General features: G+C 34.1%; 2 protein-coding genes across 2 annotated transcripts; one reads left to right on the forward strand and one right to left on the reverse strand.

Moving 5' to 3' along the window:
• The first annotated feature begins 7,929 nt into the window (after window positions 1-7,929).
• On the forward strand, window positions 7,930-11,096 carry LOC132164281 (putative E3 ubiquitin-protein ligase XBAT31). The gene is made up of 8 exons (XM_059574767.2): window positions 7,930-8,330; window positions 8,481-8,540; window positions 8,633-8,704; window positions 8,797-8,918; window positions 9,012-9,152; window positions 9,234-9,341; window positions 9,695-9,959; window positions 10,187-11,096. Exons 1-8 carry the CDS (start codon window positions 8,151-8,153, stop codon window positions 10,586-10,588), a joined length of 1,350 nt encoding a protein of 449 aa, XP_059430750.1. The 5' UTR covers window positions 7,930-8,150; the 3' UTR covers window positions 10,589-11,096.
• Window positions 11,097-14,563: 3,467 nt separating this feature from the next.
• Window positions 14,564-16,998, reverse strand: LOC132164169 (uncharacterized protein At3g17950). Its single transcript, XM_059574607.2, has 3 exons — window positions 16,754-16,998; window positions 16,416-16,565; window positions 14,564-15,248 (listed from the first exon to the last, which is right to left on the reverse strand). Exons 1-3 carry the CDS (start codon window positions 16,763-16,765, stop codon window positions 14,790-14,792), a joined length of 621 nt encoding a protein of 206 aa, XP_059430590.1. The 5' UTR covers window positions 16,766-16,998; the 3' UTR covers window positions 14,564-14,789.
• Window positions 16,999-17,660: the final 662 nt, after the last annotated feature.

Consider the following 17,660-nt stretch of genomic DNA (forward strand, 5'->3'; position numbering starts at 1 on the left):
TTTGGTCAAGTAGTCAAGACAAAAGAATTAAAAAAAAAAAATGCGGTAAAAAGGTAAAAAGTTACTAGATGTCCGATAAAGAAGAGGGAAGGTAATTTGTTACTTATAAGCATTCTTTATCGTCCATTTGTTGTGGGGGTATATTTATTGTTGGAGATCGGGAAATTCTATATGATATGATATCCATGGACCATGTTCCACGTTTGCTTGGAACCATCGGTTAATAATTTTTTTTACTGTTGGGGAATAGTCCACCCAAATCTTGTTGACGTGAGTGAGCCCACGTTTGTACTCGTTGCTCCTTTCATAATCACCTATTTAAAGTCTTCGGCTTCTTTAGGGCATGATAAGATTCCAGAATACTGCCATCCCTAAATTGACCATAAAAAAAGCTCCCCCTAAATTGACAAGAAAAATACAAAAGTATATAGGGTTACATTTCATATTTATGTTATATACGTGACATGAGGTGTTTTAAGTAGTTTATATTATTTTGTTTTTTAAAAAAGTGGTTAATATTATAAAGATATATGTTATTTCGTATTCTCTTGTCTTTTTTATGCATCATTTTTCAGTGACCTGACACTATTAATCCACCCTTAAAAGATAAGGGATTACGAAATAGCATTTTTTATTTATTATACGTCACCTAAAACACGACATGTCAATAAGAATAAAGTAAGTGTATGAAGGGCGTGGGAATGGTTGTCCGTGACCAAGAAGGGCGTGTAACGGCTGCCCAGTGTTGTTTTCGCCAAAGAGTTGTCAATCCTATAGTTGCAGAGGCTATGACTGTTGGCAATGCATTGCGTTTCTGTTTGGAGTTGGGCATGCAAACCATAAGTATTGAAGGCGACGCAAAAAACGTGGTAGAGGCAGTGCAATCATGGGAAGAAAACTGGAGCAGATTTGGTCATTTAGTGGCAGATGCTAAAACTATGCTCAACAGGTTGGTTGATTGGGAGATTAATTTTGTGGGACGACAAGCCAATTATGCAGCTCATCATCTCGCAAAATTGGCAACACGAATGGGAATTGCAAGGCAATGAGTGGGAGAAATTCTTGATTATATCTCGAAGATTATTTGGGGAGAGCAATCTGTAATATCTTTTTGATTGATTAATGGAGAAGTGAATGTTTCTTTCAAAAATAAATAAATAAGTGTATGAATATTAAAAGTATCATTATTAAAAATAGAATAAATAGTGCATTGATTTGTAATTATATGTTGTAGGTGGAGGCCTGACCATGGATCAAAAAAGTCAAGTCCAACCACGCAACATTTACTTTGGTGATAACACGGTTTATGGCGACTTAGGTGAGAAAGTTTATACAACGCCAATATAGAAACAACAAAAAACTGTAATTTTTTTTAACAGGAAATCTTTCATATTTTAAATTATGCTCTAATAAATTGCGAATAGATTCTTTTCGGTTCATTTAAACCGGAAAATATTCAGTTAATTATACTTTATGGGTATTTTTATTTTTCACTTTTTGATAGGATAAAAATACTCTTCCACTATAATGAACGAAATATTCTCCAGTTCGAATGAATCAGAGAAAATCCTAATTCAATAAATTGCATACAACACCAATGTAGGCAATCACATGGCTATCTACTGTTTAATGCATTATTGAAAGATTCCAATTATTCTAAAACACTCTGAGTTCCTTTGCCTCTGAATGAAAAAAAAATTGTTAGAACTAATAACTCTTCTAAATTAAAATTCGATGTCTATGATAGTTCACTCTATCTTATAAGTCGTCTCTTCCATGACTTAAACTTATGCATACTAAATTATACAAAACTTGAGTAAAACCTACTCTTAAAAACTGGCTTACAATGAAATGATGCTTAAGAACTTATATTTACTTTATTAAAATTGTTCTTAAGCCATATGAAATGTTATAATATTAATTAATTAATTAGTTTCATTAAATTTTATTGACTTAAACTTTTTAAATAAGTGATGATTGAGTTTGAACCTTAATTCCATCATTTCATTCCCGTTGTAACGACAAATTATGTTTCTTAAAATAGTGGCACATGATGTTCCTTAGCAAGCACGTGAGAGTGTTTGAAAGCTATGCCCCGAAGTTGGTGGTTCCACTGGGGACTCTGATCTCAATTCTCAAGTCCCTACAAACTAGTTTATTATGTTCCATAATCTTTATAAATACAATCACCGACATTCTGTCCCCTTTTAAGTATGGCACTAGGAACCATTCATTATTTAGCTCGGATTTAAAAATAAAAATAAAAAATAAAAAAACAAATTATTTAATGCTGAAATAAAAATAATTAAACAAAAAACAACTAATCATTTGTATTTTAAAATTTAATCCATCGACAGCACGTACTCCACCACTTCGAAGAAAATGATAAGGAAAAAAAAGAAAATTACACTTTACCCTCAAAGTTTTAGGTGATTTTCAATTCGACCTCTAATGTTTCAATTTTTACAATATACTCCCTAAACTTGCAATTTTTTTTTTTTTTTTTTTTTTTCAATTTGACCAATATTATCTCAAAATTTTCATATTGTCCCTATTTTTATTATTTATTTTTTTTTTTAAAAAAAAAAAAAAATTAGGAGTGTAAAAATGGCAAGATGGCCACGATTTTTTTTTTTCTTTAAAAAGAAAAAAATTAGGAGTAATATGAAAAATTTGAGATAACATTAGTCGAATTGAAAAAAAAATTGTAAATTTGAAGGGTGCATTGCAAAAATTAAAATATTGAAGGTCGAATTGAAAATTACACCAAACTGGAGAGGTAAAGTGTTCCTTTCAAAAAAAAGAAAGAAAAAAGAAAGAGAGAATAAAAATAATGCAATTCTGACCAATACTGGCAATACAAGTGCTTCAAAGATTCCCTATCGGAAGAATTTAACGCGACACACAATAACGCAACGAATCCAGCTCGTCGTAACAACTAACAGCTCCTTGGTGTCCGCTCATTTCATATGCGAAAATGTAGTTGAACCATGGATAAAATGTTGGGAAAAATGCAAAATCAGTCCTTGTGGTTTACTTGATTTGCAATTAACTCCTTGTAGTATCAAAATGAACTCAAAGGTTCCTAAGGTATGCCAAAAAAATAATTTAATCCCTATACAGTCAAATTCCGTTCACTGACTTAACGGACTATGATAACATGAAATGCTAGAACCAATAAAATTGTGATACTTGTCATATTTAAATCAGTGTTACACTAACAGAATCTGTTAAATTAGTTGACAGAATTTGACTGTAGGGACTAAATTATTTTTTTGGTATACTTTGGGGACCTTTGAGTTCATTTTGATACCACAATGACTTAATTGTAAATCAGGTAAACCATAAGGACTAATTTTTCATTTTTCCCTAAAATGTTTCTCCAAAATTCTTTTAATTCAATTAATTAAATTGACATGTCTTCAACATATATATAATTTTCAAATGTATTTTTATTATGGTATTGTTTTTCACGTGATTTTTAAGACAACATTTTTCTTGCATGCAATGTTAAAAAAAACCATTGATTTTCACTGCATTTTGAACATATATCAATTTAATATATTAGGTTGGAGAAATTTTTTCAACCCAATTTGAAGGAGCATTGGCTAAGGACATGCAAAAGGGCACACATCCAGTTACAACTTTTTACGATTTTAAGTGTCTCATATGGCTTACGTGCAATCTTAACTATGTGTATTAGTGTATATAAGCTCTTGAGTGTCATCCATTTGTAAGTAAGTTTTCAATGGTAAGCTTTACTTTGAGGTTTGTATTATTTGGTGTCAGAGTTGTTATCACCTCAAGTATGAGATTAGACACAACTCGTCAAGTATGAGATCGAATAGGTTGCAATTTGTGGCCAAGTCACAAGGGGCACAACGTACCGGCTGAATTAAACGGTCTTTATACTATGTATGTGCATATTGTCCGATTGCGGAGTGTGGTAATATGTTAAAATCCTAAGTGTTTTGCATGGTTCAAGTGCACTCTTAACCATGTATATATAAGCTCAACATTCACAGCAGACTCCTTATATGGGGTTCCCTTCCCTGAGTTTAAGCAAAATGCCAAAAAAATCGCAAAAAGCCACCTACAGTAGACTTCTTAAATGAGCTATAAAGATGATGATCACTACAGTGGAACCCAAAGTAAAATAGAAAAAAATGCTTGTGATTAATAAAATAGAAAAAAAATGCTTCTCTCTCCTGAATCATTAAAGAAATACAAAAATAAAGAAGTAAAAAAAAAAAAAAAAAGTAAATAAATGATATTTAATTAGTATTGAGAATGATAAATAGAAGCTATTGTAGAGTATATTAACATAGGGAAGCAAAAAGTAGTTTTGATCCTTAAATATAGGGAAAATGACGAGGAAGCTACTAGGAATGCTTGCAATCTTCTCTTGCAAGCCCAATTGACCATACATTGTCCAATTTTTTTCATCTTTCTACAGCGTCTGCACCACCTAAAGAGCATCACCTTCCAGTCTCACAATTTGCATCCCTAATTCTCTACTAACAACAACAGCCCTTAAAGTTGCCGACTGCTGTGGCTTCCGCAACAACCAATTCGATAATGTAGCATTTTCGAGCGGACAATGTTGCCAACACCTCCTCCTATCATATTTAACTATCACACCTATGCCCATTTTCCTATTGCTTTTATCCACCGACTTGAACAAAACCATCTATTGGGGTTTTGCAAGCCAGCTTTTAATGATGAGTTATACCTTAAATTTGTATCACAATCTATACAAACTTCAGTTATTTTTGTTAAACGGAATTTTTTATTTTTTCTTCTGCATTACTGTAGGAACTATGAATGAAGTGTCTCCAAAGCAAACAGCCATTGTCACCAATACCTTTAAAAACGTGTAGACTGGTTCTAAGAAAAGCAGTGTCTTCTTAGATATGATTTCGTTAAGAAACTTAAACAATCTGAATAAGCATTTACTGCCTGCTTTCTGTCGAGGAATCGCTTGAGCTTTGATTTCCAAGCCAAAGCAAAGTATAGATTATTAGATTCAGCGTTTGGTTTTGATTTCCCAACTATATATCCTTACTCAATTCATTCAACTCCACTCTTGGAAGCAGTATTTGTGATATTATTATGTTTTCTTTTTATATAAAATGTAATAAAATATCTTTATTTTTCAAAGATAAGTTTTCTTATTACTTCTTCAATTTCTTCACTCACCCTCATCTTTTTTAAGAAACAATAATATTTATATTAAAATTATAATTAAATAATTAAATTTATTAATTAACTTCAACTTGTTGGACAAATCATGATTTAATATTGTATTATAATACTAATCTTATTCATTGAGAAAACGTATGGAACGGGATTTGAAAATTAATTAAATGATTAAATTCATAATTTTTTATTAGCTTATATTTTGAAATAAGGGATGATTTTAGAAAATGATATTAGAATTCAACTTATGGCTGCTGTTACGATTGGTTAATGTTCTTATTCTCTGTAAAATTCAAATAATATCATAAAAACTTTTGGTGCTATATATCTTAAAAAGTTATTTATAAAGTTTTCCGAGTTTCATGTGTTATGATTACTTCTCTCTTCTTTTTTCTTTTCTTTTTCTTTTCTTTTTCTTTTTTGAGCACTTTGAGGCATATAATTACTTCCTTAAATTTAAATGTGATGATTATAAACATCTAAAGCTTCATATTCCCAATATATATATAACAGATTGTCTGGCTAGATTTGCGTCATTGAACCGGGGTAACATGTATGATTAGATGAAATATTGGCTAAAAAGAAAAGAAAAAAAAAAAAAAAAAAAGGAAAAAGAAAAGAAAATATGGCTGAATTAGACCTACAGAAACTATCATAAGTATAAATTAGTTTTTTTCTTTTTCCAAATTGAGTCAGGTGAATTTCTTTTAATTTATTCTATTAAATTAACAAGTATTCAAAATTATCATATATATATATATATATATATTTTAAATGCTTATAAAAACTATATATATTTTAAACGCATTTCAATTTAATAGACTTTATTAAATAAAAAATTCCAATTCAATCCATAAGTTTTTACCCATTTTAATTTAATCCATGGGTTTTCAATTTCAATGATTAGATCTTTAAGTTTTCATATAATTTTAAAATAGGTCATTCATGAACTTATCATCAAATTGATTAACGACATTTCACGTCAAACCAATTAATTAATGCCATATTAACACTCATTAGGCAGAACACGTGCCAATTATACATGCCACAGCTCCACTAAATAAAAAATTAAAAACGTTATAATCAATTTGTTTTAGAGATGATGGGCCAACTTTGCCATGTAACACATGTGATTGGCATACGATGTGTCAAATAAGAACCACGTAGAATTTATTGATTGGTTTGATGCAACAAAATCTTGAATAATTGGGATGGTAAGTCGATGAGTAGAAATAAGAGAAAAGCTAAATTGATGAAATAAAAAATTTGGTGGGGTTGTGGTGACGGGCTCACCTTCCCAGGCAGTAGCTATGGCTCAAACCGAACATTCCACAGCGGATGGAAACTCCGATGGTCACGCCCAAGAAGAGAAACTACACTGGTCGCCCATTCCCATCCTTTTAATTAGAGAAAAAAAAAAAAAAAACTCAATTATTAAATTAAAATGACATTTAAAATCTAAAGATTAAAGTTAATTTTTGTCAAATTTTTTAAAACAAAATTGGAAGAGGAAAAAAGTATGGCAAGAGTGAAATTGGATTAAAGCAAAGTGCCTCACAAACGGGTTTTTAGCTTTTACCAAAACTCACAGCAAAAGTGTCGAGGAGCCAAATTTTGGAGGCGAGAAAATGTCGCCTCAAGAAGCGCATAATCATTAATCAGGGAAAAACGAGCAGTTTACTTTGATGATGTTACATTACTGTCCTCTGTCCTGTCATTGTTACCAGATAAGTGAGGGACACTGCCCACCAGTGATGATAGTCATGGGTCAGACAAAAGGTACAGGTAGATTCAGAGAACAAAGCTGACGTGGCTTTCTCCTATTTGCTCCCTTACTATCAACATCTTAAACCCACACCCAAAAAAAAAAATTGCCTCCAGAAAATCATGTTAAGAATTTAGTCTAATATTTAAGATTTTTTTTTTAAAAAAAAAAAATTGAGTGTAATCTAAAAATTTTATATATATATATATATTTGTCTTTTGTTTTTCCTTCTCAACATAAAACATAAAAGCAATTTTTATCTATTTAAAAATTAAAAAATAATAATTACTTGGCTTTAATCTGATTAAAAATCACTCTTTAGGCTACCAAATTTTGTCATATCGGTGATAGATTTTAGGTTACAAGGGAATTTAAACCTTAAATTTTAAAAGAACTTAAACTTTTTAGATTTTAAAAAAATTTAAAACTTTTTTCAAACGTAAGATTTGTAATTAATTTTTTGATTTCTTCTTTATATATTGAACGTCCTTAAATAAAGACCAAAGAAATAAGACATATAAGCAAGTCAAACAAATCACTCTCTTAGACCAATTTCATTTAATAAATATTGCATACTAAATCTATCGACTAATTTTAATAAATTGTTTATCCAAAATACATTTTCATTCGATTTAATGAATGGGTAAAAAAAATATTTTTACCCACATATTAATTACATATCATTTTTACCCACATATTAATTACATTTGATATATACACGAGATTATGACAAAATTAGTATAAATTACTACTAATTTATAACATTATCAATCCAACGACCCACAACAAAGAACTGAGAAGGTGGGCGGCCAAGATCTGTCCACAATAGCGGCTCTGAATAATTGACTGCCTTTTATGGAGAGAAGAGAAGAGAAGAGCCGTTCATAGTCTTCGGCCAAGTTGGTCCACTGTACTTCTATCGGAATCGAACTGCCCGGGAAATATCTCACTGCTGCCCGAACCTCTACCAATCACTGCCCCTCACTGACACGGTCAGCTGCCCGCCCTCCCTCTTTCCCTCTCTAAAAGACTTTCGCTAAGACTGATGCCTCTGATTAGAGAAATTACTTATAAATGTGAGCTTCATGCATATGGGAGAAGGTGGCGCAGGTTAGCAGTGGAGCGCCTCGCCGGAGACCGTGGGTGAAGTGCGCCCACTGAGAGACCAAGAGAGAGAGAGAGAGAGATGGGACAGGGGCTGAGCTGCGGAACGAGCCAAGAGCACGGGCTATTCAGGGCGGTCCAGGTTGGGGACTTGGACACTGTGGAGGCTGTGCTGGGGAGAGCGCCGGCTTTGTTACACCATGCCACTGTCTATGATCGACACTCTGCGCTCCACATAGCCGCTGCCAATGGCCAGATCGAGGTGGGTGTTCTTCAATTTCAGAAAGCCTGCTCCATTTCTGGGACTTTTTTTGGGTTTCTGATTAGTGGGTCTTTCTGGGTTTTTTTATTTTAGTTTGGGAATTCAATGATTTTATGGGCATTTTTTTTTTATGGATTCTGTGTGTTGCAGATTTTGTCATTGCTTTTGGGTCGATCTGTAAATCCGGATGTGTTGAATCGTCAGAAGCAGGTATCAGTGTGTTTCGGTATGATTGTGATGTCTTTTTATGCTTCAAAATGTTTGATCTTGTAGTGTTGATTTATTGATTTGTATTGGTTCAGTCTCCGCTTATGTTAGCTGCAATGCATGGCAAGATCTCCTGTGTAGAAAAGCTCCTTGAAGCTGGAGCAAATGTCTGTAAAGTTTCCAATTTTGGCATTCAGATTTTTCTTATATTTATTTGAACTGAAAATTAGAAAATTGATGTGGGTAATCGTATTTTCAGATATTGAAGTTTGATTCCCTTAACGGAAGAACCTGCTTGCACTATGCTGCTTACTACGGCCATGCCGATTGCCTTCAAGCAATTCTTTCCGCTGCTCAATCTAATACAGTTGCTGCTTCTTGGTTGGTTTCTTTCTCTGAATTGATTTGGTGCTCTCTCTGGATTGATATGGTTTTCGGATTTTTGATATGCTATTTATGGTGATTTAATTGCAGGGGATTTGCGCGGTTTGTGAATATTAGAGATGGTAGGGGAGCAACACCGCTGCACTTAGCAGCCCGTCAAAGACGGCCGGAATGTGTACATATTCTGTTAGACAATGGAGCTCTTGTTTGTGCTTCAACCGGCGGTTATGGGTAATAATTGTTGCAAAGGTTCTTTGATATCAATTTATGATGTTTGATTTGTATGGTGGATTCATATATTTCTGTTTACAGCTGCCTGGGAAGCACTCCCCTTCATCTTGCTGCCAAAGGGGGATCTCTTGATTGCATCCGCGAATTGTTGGCGTGGGGTGCAGATCGTGTTCAAAGAGATGCATCTGGGTATGATTCAGCGTTCTAATTGAATAATAATAATTACTGGTTTATCTTGTATATAAGATTTATTAATATCATTTGCGGTAAACAATTCCCATCAATGCGACAATTAAATCCGGAAATGATAACAATTTCAGAAGTTCCTTAAATTGATCATATATCCATTTGTTTGGTAGTTGATTATGTTCAATTTATACCAGCGAATTTTATCTTTGCCCCTGCAGAGCCATTCAATTTCCTGGGGAGAGCTTGATAAGCCCCTTGATTCTTCATTATTACTGTAGATTAACATCCCACGTTCGGGTTATTCTACAAAATTTGATTTTTGAACTAATTGTGGCATTGCCATGTATTTGCAGGAGAATACCATATGTAGTTGCTATGAAGCACAGGCATGGAGCATGTGCAGCCTTGCTGAATCCTTCATCAGCAGAGCCTCTTGTCTGGCCATCACCTTTGAAGTTCATCGGTGAGCTTAATCAGGAGGCAAAGGCTTTGTTAGAACAGGCTCTAATGGAGGCAAACAGGGAGAGGGAGAAAAGCATCTTAAAGGGAACTGCATACTCCCTTCCATCTCCATCTCCATCTCATTCTGATGTTGGGGTGGAGGACAACATTTCTGAGGTATGCTTCCTGTCTGTAGAATTTTTTTTAAGTTCACATTTGACAATTGTCCTAATTGATAAAAAGAAGAAGGGAGAATGCCAAATAGACTGTGCCATTGAATCAATGGTGATGCTAGTATTTGTCTTCTGTGTTTTAGGCCAATCTTAGAATTGAGTTTTAAAACCACAAAATCACATGAACCATTAAGAGAAATATAACCATTGGGTGTCCCAATTATTCTGCAGGCCAGCAGCGATACCGATCTATGCTGCATATGCTTTGAGCAGGTGTGCACAATTGAAGTCCAAGATTGTGGCCACCAAATGTGTGCACATTGCACACTAGCCCTTTGCTGCCACAATAAGCCCAACCCGACCACAGCATGCCTAACGCCACCAGTTTGCCCATTTTGCCGTAGCACCATCTACCGGTTGGCAGTTGCAAAGATCAGAAATTATGATGACACTGATAGCAACATTGGTGATATCAGTTCTTCCAAGTTAAGAAAGTCAAGGAAGTCGCAGATCATGAGTGAGGGAAGCAGCAGCTTCAAGGGCTTATCCGCAGTCGGTCCATTTGGAAAGATGGGCGGCCGAAGCTCCGGAAGAGTTGCAGCTGAAAATGAGTGGGTTGATGATAAGCCTTGATGGTTGGTAAAACTTGGGCATCAAGGATACTGTGTAACTGTAAAAGTAAGAGGAAAATTGAAGAAAACGCTATTGGTGCTGGACCCGTTGGTATGTATAGATAGAGAAATCCAGCTGTTATGTAGATTTGGAATAAGCAAAGAAGTAAAGTTGCAGTTTGGGTTGATGAAAAGCTTGATTGCGTGGGTCATGTTGTAATATTTGTTTACTTGAGACTGAAGAAGTATTGATGATTTTTTAGGGTCTCCCTAGATATACCTGAATTGGTAAGAAGAAAGAAATTCTTGTTCTTTTTCAAAGTAAAAAATTCAACGTTCTTTGGATAATTGGACTGCTACAGAACCCCTTGGAAAGAGTCAAGGATATAAGTTGTGGGATTTGACCCCACAAAAGCTTTCTTTCCTTTGAAAGAGAGACTCTTATGAGATGTAATATATTATTTTATTTTGTTGTAGAATCTGGTGAATAAAATACAAAAGAGGAAAAGCCTGTTGGCTGTTGGTTGTCATGTGATCGTGTCTCCATTGGTTGAATAATTTGAGCTTCACCTCAATAAACAATTGCAGACATGTCAGCTGGATCACCCACTAGAGCTTCTGGGTGGTTCCCAGTGAACATATAATATTTTGGTCTCAGAGGATGTTGATACGTGGAAGAGAGTGAACAGCGATGAAGTACACAGAGCCCCCCCACCCCGGAAGAAACTTTTGTGTGGGGTGTGCATTTTGGTTGGTCTTTTTTTGCTTTAGGAATTCGTATGATTTTGGACACACACAAAGTACCAAATGGGGTTGTTTTGGAGGGACACGTATGATGTATGATGACATGCATGGCAGCATGCATGGGTATGGCCAATATAAGATCTTTATGAGTTATTGACTCTTTTTTATCGCTCATTCATCCCTTTGATGTAGACGTTTTGTTGACCTCTTCTCTTGCTGACTACCTCCCTCTCCCACACTTCCATGAATGTCCAAGGAATGCTTGTCGTGTGGGGTGGGGGGGTCCCCTTGGAGGACACCATAATTCACGTTTTAGATTCAAGAAACGTCGGTGGTAGGGGTGAAGGACACCGTTCCACTCGTTTTATTGTGATGATGTATAGGCGTTCATCATGCCTTCAATTTTTTTTTTTTTTTTGGGTCCATTGAACACCATAATTCACGGGTGAGATTCAGGAAACGCAGGTGGTTTGGGGGAAGGAAATCGTAATCTCATTAAAATTGCCGTGATAATTAAATACTTGAGCTATATATTAGACTCTCATTTTATTAAATTGATGTGACAATGTTCATCAGTTCTTGTTAAACAAAAAAAATATATATATATTCATGGGTTGATTAGACACTATCACATAGTCCAGTAAAATAAGGGTATAATGTAATATGTAGCATTTTTTAATGATAGATGTAAGTTTAACATAATGAACTAAAAGAAATTCTTCCAACCAATTTTTTGTTTTTTTGGGTCTCTTGAAGGACACCATAATTCACAGCTTAGATTTAAGAAACGTGGGTAGTATGGATGAATGACACTGTAATCCTATTAAAATTGTATGTGAGAATCAAATGTTTAAAAGATGAATAATGCGACATGTAGCAGTGTTTATCAAAAGGACCGTACTAGTATATAGTATTACACTATTACTCGTTAAGAATAGAGTTTAAATGAATGATTTGAAACAAATTCCTCAAAACTAAATTTAGAAGAAAACTTTGCCAAGTTTGAATTCAAAATTCTATGAGGATATCTAAAGTTAGTTTGCTAGTTAAACACGTCCCCTTGAAATTTGAATGGGTGTGATCTTTTTTCTTTGTTGTTGTTGAAACGTGTAACTTTGTTCTTCTTACTTACGAAGCACATCATTTATAATTTGATTTGCCTTAATCTATTTTTTATTCCAAGAGCTGGTGCCGGGTCAAAGATCACTACATAAAATGTTTTTTTTAAGTTGCTTAAATTACGTAATTTATAAATAGGAAATACCAAAAAAGGGGTCATTTTCTTTGGAATCTAATTGAATTAATTTAAGAAACAGGATTCGTGCAAGTTATTTCCCAATTAGAATCCAATCACATAGAATCTGGAAACGTGTCCTATACGTTAAAACGAATTGGGAGCCGCCGCCGCCTATCGCAGGTTCACAGGTTTTGTTGTTGAAGAGTTCACGAGAAGCAAAGGGAGATATTTTACTGAAGAAGAGACGAGGTTCGATCGATTCAGTGTTGAATTTTGCTTCACATAATAAACAAGATATTATTAATTCCTTTTCTTGATATTTATTCCCGACACTCATCATACATTGCTAGTTGTAGCCGACACGTTGCGACAAAATGAAAAACAATGCTTTAACATTAGACTCATCGAAACTGAGAATATTCGGCTGGGTCTAATTCTTACCAATGTTTCACCCCCAAAACTATATATATATATTTTTCTGGGGTAAATAGTGTAACAAATTAATGTAGGACATGCACTTCGTGGACCGTCAAGGTTTGGTAAAATTGTGGACAAGATATATGGTTGTAGTATTTTTGAGCTAGAAGTTGTATTGTAATATATATGAATGTTTTTTTTTTTGACATGTCCCCACAAACAAAAGGAAGGGAGGATTCAAACTAATGACCTCCGCTTCATGAGGCGTGGTCCACTACTGATTGAGCTACTCCTTGAGGACTGTAATATACATAAAAGACAGTAGGCACATGACACATAAAAGACAGTAAAAAAAAGAGGCAACATGTGGAGTGTAAATAATGAGTTGCTTGGAAAATAAGTGTTGAAGCTAGCACTTCGTAACTATTTCATGAAAATGCAAGAAAAAAAAATATCGCTTTTATTAGGTGATGGGCATGGATTAAGAATGCTGTTTAACAAATGTGTTTTGAGTATACGCATGAAATATGACAGTATATGAATCTTTTGAGGATTTCATAACATTTTTTTTTCAACATGTTCGTACAAGGAGAAAAAACTAGGAAGGATTTCATAACATTTGATACAACATATTTTGACTAATAAATATAAAATGTCATTTGTGTCTTTCTCGAAAGTAGGTCATCATGGTCAATTCATACCTTTTAGGTGTGGATTTATTTCAAGTAATTAGGATACCAACACTTTTGTTTGGTTGTTTGATTTATGGTTGAAATGCATGCTAGGTCGAGCTCCTAATCTAATTATGGCATATCAAGATAAAGCTATGAAAGCTACAATTGTAAGAGAGTTTCCTAGACTCAAACATTAGATTTTGTTTGTGGCATATGTTGAACAAACTTCTACAAAAGTTGGATCACACTTTCAATAAGAAAACACTAATAGTGCTCTACGAAATTGCGTATATGACTCTTTTACTTGTGATGATTTTTAAAAAAGATGGCAACAAGTAGTTAAGAGTTACAATTTTCGGGAGGATGCATGGTTGTGTTATTTATATTGTGAGTGGCGATATGTGAAAAATATATGTTGGGTCAGAATGTCCACTACACGATGAAGTGAATAAAAGTATTTTTAAAAAAAGAAAAATAAAATAAAATTCTTGACAATGTGTTAAAAATGAATCAAAGTTTTTTTTTTTTTTTTAAAAAAAAGACAACATTTACCCATTTAAGTTCTTATACTGTTGTTAGATTTGAATACAAATTTTCTTTAAAATGTTAAACTCTCTTTAAAAAAGAAAAAATTGAATCTATCTTTTTTTATTTATTTTATAAATGCTATATACCGCACAAACATTCCATAAATATTCGACAAAGCTAAAGTAACAAGGTCTAGTAGCTATTGGATATAACAAGAGCTCCTCCAAGAACTGCTAAATATTACTGTGTTAATTTTATGAGATATTCTTGTTATTGTGTGGTATGCAGTAGCATTACTCTTCTTTTTTCTTTTTTCTTTTTTCTGGGCATTCCAATACTTGTTATTTGTAAACTTTGATCATTGTAATGCAAAAGGACACGTACGTACCAAAAAATAAAAAGTTAGAAGATCCCAAAGAAACTACCATTTATGTGTTTTAAAGAAAAAACAGAAAAAAACAAAAAGTCTTAGTTACATTCAATAGGTTTGAAATAGATTCCATTTCTTCTAACCCAGTTTATTTTCCTAGAATCACATGCAAATGAATTAAATCAACATTTCAGAGCCAAAAAAAGAAAAGGAGCTGTTCCACCTCCACATCCACTGATCCACACATGTTTGTTTACTCCGATGGTTGTCCACACATGCATGAACACAGCAAGGGAACTCCAAACCCATTGTCTTTTCCCCTTTCCATATCTGAACCTGTTTGAGGAGGAGCAACTCGGCCATCAACAAAAAGTGAGTTTGGTTCTGCAAAAGGCTGAGCTAGGGCTAGTTCGTCGGGTCCAATAACACTAGGGTTCTCCAGATTCCTTCTGTAGTCGTCAGCAGCCCTTCTCTCCACAGCAAGAAAGTGCCCAAGAGATGAAGCATTATTTCCTCTCCTGGCATCATCAGTACTACTACTGTCCCTTAAGCAGAGAGAAAAAAACCAGATTCTGGATTTGGTGCTCTTCTTGTCCTTTGAGGGTTCTGTTTTTCTTCCCCTTATTGATCTCCTAGAGAACTCTAATATGCTGGAAACACCTATAAGGCTCCCAAGTGTGATGCTTTTGTCATGGAAAAAAGACCCTGTAGACTGCAATACAACATGGTATGTTACCAAGACAAAGATACATTTTAGGCCAAGTATTATTATGACAATAAAACCACCAAATATCAACCAATCAAATGGTTGAAGCCTGAAGGAATACTTCAAGATTAGTATTTAGACATTAATGAATAGCTTTTAACATAAATATATGCCTCAAGCAAGATAAAACTTCTATATTTTAGGTCCACATTGGATGAATATGCTATAGTGGGATGTAAAAAATTTTCTCTATTATCTCCTAGATAGTGGCTATCTTCCCATGAATATATATATACAGCTTACTCCAAATTACTACTTACTAGTACCATAGACATGTTGAACAATAATACCAAAAGCACCTGGAAAGGAGGACATCCATCCAATATCTAATCTAGAAGTGTCTAGTGATAAACGTATCTGGATTCTTAACAATTTGTTGCGTAGATTGCTAGCAATGCCGGCATTAAATATGAGAAAATCTCTATGAGACTTGAAGAAATTCATAGTAAAATGAAAAAATAAATAAATAGCAGAAATAAAATAGAATAGAGACAAAAGATTTTTACATAAAGTCCAAAGAGCTATATTATGCTCTTATTAAATCGATTGCCTTACAAAATAGAATGCTCTATTTATACACATGAATGTAATCTTAATCAAATCGCCTAATTTACAGTGATCAAATCATAATCAAATCTCTAAAGTTTAGGTTAATCTAATTTTCATCAAATCCCTTACTTTAGGGTAATTCAAATTTACTTTAATAAGACTCATTTGTTTGAACAGAAAAGCAGGTTGCTCGAGACTTCTTGAGCAATAAAACCTCATAGAAACTCTCACATTTATTGTCCTTATTGATAATAATGCAGACAGTAAAATTATTAAAAATCTCTTATTATGGAGAGATATTCCATGAACTATGTTATCCGGCCCCTAGAAGAAGCATTAAAGGAGGATTAATAAAGTTAGTAACGGTCAGAAAGAGAGAGATAAAGAAAATGACAGTTTTTCTTAGAAGCATCTTTGTTCATGAAGAGGACAAATTGAAAGAAAACAAAAGCAGTAGCTTTATTCTGATCATGTCATCTAACTCCTTTGACTTTTGAGAATCCTATGAAAAATGTAGCAGGGCAAATTTTCACCTCGACATGTGTAAATGTAATTACTGATCACCTGTGTGTCCAAATCTGATGAAGAAGCTGTGGAGGAAGTTGGAGAACCAGTGAGTAAAGTGTTGAATGATATTGATCCAGAGAGGTGACGGTTTCTAACCAGCCCTACTCTCACATTCAGTGGCTGCAAACCCAGAGGCCAGCCTTCCTCCTGCAATCAAATCAATCAGAAAAATGGTTTATAGGTAAACTAGACAAAAATGAACATGGGAAACTCTGGAAAGCTAGACCCACAACCAGAATAATTATGGGAAAATGATGCAGAGCCATCTCAGAACCTGGTAAAAAAAACAATCCAAATGCGAGAGAGAGAGAGAGAGAGAGAAGACAAATCAATACCTGGCCAGCCATGTCTGCAAAATTGTACCTATACAGTGATTTGTGGTGATTGATTCTTGTGAAACAAGTCTAAACGAGGTCACCCTCAGGTAACAAAAGCAAAAACGAACGAATGAAGTGTCATTTTCTTGGTGTTTTAAGCTCTAGGAAAAACTGCAGTTTGATGTACTCAGGTAATTCTATATAGAGGTCCTCCAAGTGGGTTCAAGAACATCGGTTACAAAAGAGAGAGACAGAGAACTAAAAACAAGCAGAAAAGGGTCAAAAAGAGTAATAAGATGAGTGAGAGGGGTTATCATTTGTGGTGCACCCTTTTCTCTGCTTTAATTGGTTTGTTGACCAGAAAAAGGAAGCAGAATCATTTTGTTCTTAAAAGTGAACAAATGCATAAGTCCATAAATAAATTCTGCTTCTCTTAACCTTAAGACAATGGATATTCTGAACTCGTAGCTTAAGTAAGAGTTTAAATGGAATGAAAATAATGAATTTAACTATTTAATTAGTATTTTAACAATATAACATTATTTAACAAAAGCTTGAAAACATTGTTCCATCAATAAATTGTCGGCACACTATACTCATAGCCATTCGAGTAGGGCTAGTGATTTTTTACTCTATTCGCAAATTCGACATGAATTCAACATGAAATTAGTAGTTTATAGTTGAAGGGGTTGAGCCGTTTAATTAAATAGGTTGAGTTAGGATTGGCTTATATAATCTTATATCAACATCTTGACATGACCCGAACTCCATACGCAAACACGAATTGCCATCCTAAGCAATTTAATTAATTGATAGAATTAGAGTTGATCTATATTATCTTATATCAACGTCTTGACGTGACCTGAACTTCATACGCAAACACGAATTGTCACCCCTACCTTAAAGTAGTTGAATCAAATAATGA

Source organism: Corylus avellana, chromosome 8, assembly GCF_965113065.1.
Source record: "Corylus avellana chromosome 8, dhCorAvel1.hap1.2, whole genome shotgun sequence".
NCBI lineage: Eukaryota > Viridiplantae > Streptophyta > Magnoliopsida > Fagales > Betulaceae > Corylus > Corylus avellana.